Source organism: Poecilia formosa, unplaced genomic scaffold (assembly GCF_000485575.1).
Source record: "Poecilia formosa unplaced genomic scaffold, Poecilia_formosa-5.1.2 Scaffold75, whole genome shotgun sequence".
NCBI classification, from domain to species: Eukaryota; Metazoa; Chordata; class Actinopteri; order Cyprinodontiformes; family Poeciliidae; genus Poecilia; species Poecilia formosa.
This window is the reverse complement of record NW_006800014.1, coordinates 401,585-409,969: the sequence shown is the minus strand read 5'-3', so window position 1 is coordinate 409,969 and position 8,385 is coordinate 401,585. Positions and strand designations below refer to the sequence as shown.

Below are 8,385 nucleotides of genomic sequence, written 5' to 3'. Positions count from 1 at the left end.
CTTGAAGAATTTTGCTCTATGCCTAATGAGTCTCTATAAAATGACTGGTTCACTTTCTGAGGTAACTCACAAGAAATATTGCACTCTTACTTTTAAATGGGGGATAACTACAGGTGACAGTGCCTGTAAAAATATTCATACTCAATTTTTTTTTCAGTTTGTTGTGTTACTCCCACAAACTTCAGTGAATTTTATTAGGACAGACCAACACAAGGTAATTTTAAATTGTGGAGTTGAAAGAAAATGATAAAAGGTCTTCAAAACATCCCTTGATCCTTTGTCTACACCTGTGTGTCTGGTGGTCAGATCATTTGTACTGTAGTAGCAAAACTACAGTACAAATGGGTTTTCATTACAATGTCAGGTTTGCAAGTTTAAAATCAATAGATCAGAATCTGATCGATATGCAACAACCTAAAGCTCAATGTAGAATTTAATCCCCAGAGTTTTTTGGTGCCTACCTCCATCATGAACTACTGAGTTTTGGTTTATCACATAAAATCCCCAAAAGACAACTTGAGGATTGTGTGCACATAACGTTTTTCAAAAGTTGAAATGCATGAATGAGTATGAATGTTTTTGCAAAAACTGTACCATGGTCCAATATCAATGTTCTGTAGACGTTTGATGGAAATCTGGGCCCACAAGAGCCCTGCAGTTTCTGGCAGGTATTAACAGACTGACCCAGCTAGGAGCTATCCCTGCTTCCCAACTGGGTCAGACTAGAAGGCGTTCATAAAACAACCCAAATGGACCCTACACAGAGCCCAAATCAACCTGCCTGACCAACACCCACATGGGGCCCATATTATGGGTGCACTGATAAATTGGCCGGCCAATAAATTTAATTAACTTTGGGACATCAGTGATCGGCTGATGTGAAGCTGATCTTTTCCACTGATCTTATCGACCTCAGCAAAGGTCTGGAAATCAGCCCAGCTGGTGGGCGGGACTGATAGACCCGCCCACCAGCTCACATCTACATGTGTACGGTTAATCATAGTCAACCCACTGTTGCCAACTTAGCAACATTTCAGACAAAAAAAATGGCCTAATTAGAATCAGCAGGTCAGGCTTTTTAAGGATCGGTGATCGGCCAAAAATCTGCAATCAGTGCATCCATAGCCCATATCCACGTGCTGGTGGAGGAAAAGTAGGCTACTGCTTAAAAACATGCCGGGTTCATTTCTATAGCTGTCTTTGTTAAGGCAGAGGAAAGTCCGCTGGATGTAGATGCATGGAAATAATAAATATGATAGTATAATATTGATATATATGCATTTTTTTTTACAATAGAACATTTAACATACATTTTAAAGGAAGTGAACAAAAGTAGGAGCACTGTGTGTGCTGCAGTCATCATCGCAGAAGCTAAGCACGGGTGAAAGCTTTAGTCTGGGGTTTGTTTGCATAGGAGTAGTTTGACAGTGACCTGCCACTCACTCGTGCCTAGAGCTCAGTTAATACTTGTGACACCTCACTTCTTGTGGAGAGAGAAATGTACAACAAAGTGTCTTCAGGTGTCTTTGCTGCAGCTCCCTTCTCATATGCATGCTGAAGGGAGGAGGAAAACCTTCAACTATAGCTGCTGGTTTTGATCCACGGCGTCGTGTACAACCCAACCCTGACCCCACCCCCCTCCCCATTCGGCCCCTGTCTGCCAAAATGCCATAACACACACAAAAACACATTGTACAAAATAACTCAACCACACAGACTTCACAGAGAAAAACTAAACTTCCAGTTTCTGCTTGAATGCTAAGAAATCTCAGCCAAAAAAAAACTAAAAGTACAAAAATAAAGGTTAGGAAGACAACTTTACAGATGCCATATGGCAATGTGTATATCAAGATTATGTGTGAAATAGAATTTAGGATCTAATTGGTGGGTCATAATTCTGTTAAACTGTTTTATTCATCTAAAAGTTTGTCCTGTTTTTACTTCAGTTGTTTACCGGTTATTGTCCTGCCTCCACAAATCAAGACCTGCAAATTGAAAGCAGAGGGTTTAGTTCTACTTTCAGCCACCAGATGTCAGTGTTTTACTAATGCTATCACAGGCAAATTAAAAAAAAAGTCTTTGTTGGTTAAAGCCTGTGTGAAGACAAACACAAACACAGCTAATTGACCCACTGGGTGCGTTCTTTAATACAGCCTGGATTACGACTGATCACATGACCAGCCGGGACCAATAAGGATGAAGGAGATTATCTATTCTTTCATTGTTCATAATGTTCAGTCAATAAACAGCAAATATAGGAGTAGAAAAACACCAAGGGTGATTTCATATCTAACTGATTCCTAAATGTGTTTCGCTAATTTAATGTAGTGAGCTCATTATGGCCTGACAACAAAAGCGAAAACACTAGAAACACACAGAAATGCATCATGAAGATCACAACAAAGAGGAACAAGTATAATGTCAGGCCTGTCTGCAAGGAATCTAAGAAAAATGGACCTGAGTGGAGTTAACACGCTCTCTCCCCAACGTAACCTTATTCAAACCAAATCAAACCGGTGTCAAATGCCTGTACAGCAAAAATGTGTGTTTCTGCCTTTATCATTTTTAAGACGTTAATGAAAGTTGCAAGAGACAAAACTGGTCAACTCTGCTACGTTTGTGCTGCTTTTGTTATGAAGATATGAAGATATTGTTTTTAAAATTTAAAGGTTAGGTGCTGTGGTGGTGCAGGGGTAGAGCACCACCCACATATGGAGGCGTTAGTCCTGGAAGTGGCCGTCGCAGGTTTGATTCCTGGTCTGATGACCTTAGCTGCATGTATTCCCCCTCATTCAGTACCAACTTTCCTGTCCAACCATTCTCAAATAAAGTTGGGCTAAGCCAAAAAAAGAAAAAAAAAGAAAAAAAAAAAAGTCAATCAGCCCCATTTACAAAATTATAATGGCACAAAAAACCTTTTCAGCAGCATAAACCATTACAAATGTAGCACAAATCATTGACCAATTTTGTTCTTATTTGGTTAGTGTGAGGTAGGATTGGTTGACCTTTCAACGATGTAAATCCTTCATATCTTCAAAAAAAAACAAAAAAAAACAAACAAACAAAAATATCTGCTGCATAAACGTTTGACACCAAATTCGTTTGATTTGAAGAAAGTGGAGGGGGTCAACTTCAGTCAGGTTTGCAATGGTCCAGTCAAAGCTCAGACCTCAAGCAGACAGGAAGGCAGCAGTGTGACATTAGGAGAGCTTGTCGGATATGAATCCTTACTTCTATTAACTTCATGGAACAAAAATGTGTGGCAAAATTACTCTTAAATAAATTTCTGAACTGAAGAATAATCTTCTGCTTCTTCCCAACAGCACAAATAATTGGTCCAAGACGAACTGTTTTAATCTGGAAGATTAAGGGAAAAATAAGAGAGGAGGAAACGCTCTACATCAGAGCTCCTTGTTTCCACGCACAGGTTTTCTCAAATCTGGACTCCAGATAATTATGAAATGCAAATCATCTACAGGGCCAATCTGAAGTTGACATAAACTCAGCAGGTCTAATGATGTCATATTAATTTTGGACTGTAACTGTTCTGTTTGGGGTTGTGTAGTGTTATGGACATTGGTTGGCCTACACTCTCTGGTTGGTGAGAGCGGCGATGCAGAACATTTGCCGTGGCGCCCCCTAAAGGGAAAAGCCAAAAGCGAAGGAGCGCTGATACAGACGTGTTCTATTAATATTAAAAACAGGAATTTGATGAACAACTTTTACATATTCCACACAGCATCAAAATTATACATGCTAGATCAAACATAAACATACACCCAAACTAATATTTGGCTTAATGTCTGTCAGAAAGTTGCAGAAAAACCACAAGAAAATCTGATAGTTCAGTTTTAAGGCTGATCAATTAATTGTTAACTGGAGTATACAGACTCAAATAATAAAATTTTAAAAATAGACTAAATTTACTTTGCAAATATATCCTACCCAGAACTCTTCTAGTGGCACAGTTTTAGCTTCTCTTATCAAGAGATATGGTTCCATTCTGTGCCGGCCAGACGAGACTTGATTAGCATTCGGCTACTGGTTGGTTCACTGGCTGAGGGGGCGGGTACAGACATGGGTCATCTCCCAGATCTCTCAGGCAGAGGAGTGTTTAGACTTTCTCAGTCTCCATCATTTTGACTGACAGCGTCAAAAACATCCTGTCATGATCTGTTTTTCCCTGATGATTTTTAAATGACAAGCATAACAAATTCAACTGCATCAAATATTCAACATGCTGAACAGATCACACATCAAGCAGATAAATACATCTGGACAATCCTGATCTTAAACATGTGGAAAATGTTTGGATTATGCTCATAATCCAGCTCTGTGCTTGAAAATCCACAACTTTCAGTAATTTGGACCGATTCTGGTAGGAAGAGTGAGTTACGAAAAAAGCTGCTGCTGGCAAAACAAATCATGTGGTTTATATGCAACTTGCTAAAAAGACATACTTAATCTAAGTACCAGTGGGGTGCATGCACATGTGCACTGTATGATTTTGGCCCTGTAAAAAGCCAGAATAAATCCAAAATTTAATTAATTAAAAACTAATGTGGCATTCATAGTGTTAATAAGCTTAAAAGACTGAACATATTAGTGGTAGTAAAGAACGCACCCTTTATCTCTAAATGTGGCCAAATGAGGCTATTGCCAAACAACTGTTTGTCATATTTTGGCAAATTTGTCCCAGAAAAAAAGGCAAAAGTTTAGGTGACAAAAACTCACCCAGCGTTTGTTCCAGCTCGTTGCAGATGGGTTCAGCGCTCAGTGCAATTCTGGTAAGTTTGAGAAAACATGCAAATAAAAATTCATACATGCACACACACTCTCACACACATTTGGTAATAATAATTAAACCTTAAAAAATAAAAATAAAATAAAAAATCTGACATTAGGCAGTAACAGGCTCAAGAATCATATTTCGGGGGGAAGGCAGGGTAATTTTAGCTGCCCTGTACGTAATGCGCACGTTACATCTGTGTTTAAAATACTAGTTTAAAAAAGACCTTCAAAGTTCTGATGGTCCGAGAAAAGATGGATATCAGAGCAAAGTTTCCACCGGCACAAACAGGGAGAGTCTGGTCGTCGGCAAAAAGCGGTGGGCTGATTGGAACCTCCAGAAGGTGGCGCTCTATAAAGACGACTGCTTCTCTCGCTTTCCAAATCCAGGTTGAGATGAATTGGATCTAAATATACAAAGTCTATATTACAAAGCTTCCAATAAACTGCGCTTTAATATTTCCCTGCACTGACATCAGCTCAACAGCTGACGTTCCCCCCCTGCTGTGTGGGAACAGGAGTCTCTGGGTCATGGTTGAATTTAGGCGGACAGGGTTAACTCCAACGCTCCTTTCCTTCTGATTGGACGACGGAGACGAGGATGAAGGTCTGCTCCTCCACCGTTTCATTGCATCCTGCTGCTCCCATGTGTAACAATATTTCGAGTGACATCAACTATCAAGGTAAACTCCAAACGTCTAGCAAACGAGCAAGAGAACAAAACAAAAAAGAATCAAATAGAAAAAGGTGCTATATAATATACATATATGAACACAGCTGCAAGTCTTCCTGCTGAGGAACTTTGCATTTATAAGTGCCATAATTCTCAGTTTGCGTGATGCCTTCACATCCCTTTTGCATTTAGTTTCCTTTAGTTTCACCCCACAAGGCAGAACCTGTCTTTTTTCTTATGGTTCCTATTTGTGTTTGCCTTCATGTTTCAGACAACAAGATGACAGATGAGAGCAGCTTCAAATGGAGGAAGGCCAAGTTGGAATGACGTCACCTAAGATTAGGGGTCTGACCGAGGCGAGGAAGGCTGCTGGGTGTCGGTTAAAGATGAGGAGTTGCATCCTCTGCTGGTTCCAGAAGCGGGGTGTGAAGGGTCAGGTGGAGGAGGGGTTCTGGAGGCGGTTCCACGGCTCCTAGTAGCGGTGCGTCTGATGGGAGTACTGGGAGCTCTGCTGGGATGATGACGAGTATCCCATGGTGCTTTGTGACTGAGTGGACCCTTGGACGTTGCTTTGGTAACCGAGCCGGGAGCTGGAGTGCTGTGATGGTGAAGAGAAAAATGGTGTCAGAACAACTGTAAATACATTCCACTGTGGTTTCAAAGATATATATATATCTTCATGACATTCCACAGGCCTGTGTGCTCCAACCAATACCGACAGATAGTCTGTATTATCCGCCTGGAATATACATTAAAAAGCACTGCAGCTTTTTCATTATTTTGAACATTTCTCATTTTCTGCAAATAAATAAAAAAGCTTTTGCTTAAATTTTGGAGGCATGCTGTCAGTAGTTCATAGAATAAAATAATGTTCATTTTAGTCAAGCGTATACCTATAAAAAGTCAAATCAAAGAAACTGCTAACTACAAGTGATCTCTTAATTTTTTCCAGAGCTGTATATATTTCTAACACTTTTGATTATTATATCTTGATGCAACTATAACACCTGACTTTCCTCACTGTCTGATAGCAAAGGCTGTTTCTATTCTATTCTTTGATTCCACTGTAGCTCTGACTGTATTCATTGTGCTGTTCACTAAAATATTATTTTTTCTGCATCTGACTGGATGTAGCTAGGCTCCATAAAACACCAAAAGATGTTTTACTGATTTATCAACAATGAGTTTTAAATATTTCTATTCTTCCTGAGTGAAGTCAGGATGAAATGATTCATGACTTCCTTTGGCCTTTCCAACCTTGATTCCTTGCAGAGTGTAGAAACATGGCTCCCAGTCGGACAGAAGAACAACGTTCTACGCTTTGGGTAGGAAGCCTTGTGAGGTCAAGGTGGTAGAAGGTATTTGTTGGGACTTAGAATATGATCAGAGGCGTGATGAGAACCAGATGTTGCTTTGACGTGTTGAAAGCAGAGCCAGTGCTCTCCTGCTGTGTCAACATGTTTCGAGTTTTAAATGTGGACAACTTGATCAAGGCGACCACGTCAAAAAGAGAACTTAAAACGAAATAAAATCTCAGAGTTAGTTCAGTCATTCTTCTGGTGAATTTTTATGAAATGAATCCCAGATTTCTTTCCTGAACAAGGCAGTACTGAATCAGATTTTCCTTCTTGCTCACATTCTGCCTGCCACTTTGGAGAGATCACTTCTTGGACCGGGAAGACTGATAAAAACCCAAAACTTCTCCTCTTGATGGGATGTTTACACTGTTTCTAATGATATGAGCTGTCTCCGGCTTATTTATCACAGTGGCATTGCCTCAGCAACCTTTCATCGAGGTTTGTTTTCTTCATTTCAGCTCAGCAAACTTCTGCCTAGATGTCGCTGCTCCCTCCCAGATCTCTGGTCTCATTGACGCAGTGATAAGGGCCAGGCCAGCGATACAGCAGACGCCCGAGTGAACAACAGTGATTTCTCATCAGTGCTGTCAGGAGGACACTGCGAAATGCTCCAATCAGCAGCTGCTGCTGTCTGCTGAGTCAAAGCGAGGCTGCAAACCAATCACAACCTCATGTCTTCACTCAGTGGCTTTTACACTGAAAGGTATAGTTGTTAGCAGGGTTAGAATAGTTTTGGGTTTTTCCACTACAGTTTAGTTGTTATTTTTTTATGTGACTTTTTGTTTGACTAATTCAGTTTGTTTTTATTGCTGGTTTTTCATAGTTAAGTCTTGTTTAGTTTCAGTTTAGTTTTGATTAGTTATAGCAGTAGTGTTAGTTTTTTCCTACTTTTGTTAATTTATAGGTGTAAAAGGTCAAAGTATTTTATTTGTGATTATGTATACATAAAGACTTGGCATAAGTTTATATTTTCAAAAAATGTATTTAATTATTATTGAACAATAACTGACTCTGGCATTTTCACTCAACTTTTGCTGACATTTTTTTGCTGACTAGCATAAACAATGCCAGGAGGAGCAGAGTGTTGTAATTTACTAACAGCTGACGTAAACTGTGTGTGGGGGAAAAAATGAATTTCACATCAGTTCAAAAAGCTAATAAATGTATTCAAAAACACAAAAACAAAGGATATATATTAGAGGTGTGCCGATCGATCGGTCACCGATCACAATCGGGCCGATTTTCGTGAAAAAGTGCATGATCGGTGATAGGTGATCATTGGCTCTTGTTGCCGATACCGATCATCTCATTTCCAACCTGCCTGTGCAGCTGGTCTCCTCTTTCCTTCACTCTGCGCAAACGCGCAGCAACAAATCCTAAGCGACGTGGAACTATAACCACTGAGTGAATGGGGAAGTTTGCGTGTTGCGGCGGAAAATTGAAGCACGTCAAAATGCATCAACACAACGAAGCTAATACGACATAAAAACAATGAGATACTGGAGGAGTTTGGCTACATCGAGGCTCACTGCAGTAAAAGACATACGGAGGATCAGATAGCAGGTA

At 40.0% G+C, this 8,385-nt stretch overlaps 1 protein-coding gene across 1 annotated transcript in view; it reads right to left on the bottom strand.

The window, feature by feature from the left end:
- Positions 1 to 352: 352 nt before the first annotated feature.
- The window catches only part of cdk19 (cyclin dependent kinase 19), a 54,663-nt gene continuing 46,630 nt past the window's right edge, over positions 353 to 8,385 (bottom strand). Inside the window, exon 13 of the mRNA XM_007556016.2 lies at positions 353 to 6,059. Coding sequence (XP_007556078.1) covers positions 5,934 to 6,059 — 126 coding nt within the window. The 3' untranslated portion in view covers positions 353 to 5,933. The remainder of the gene's footprint in view (positions 6,060 to 8,385) is intronic.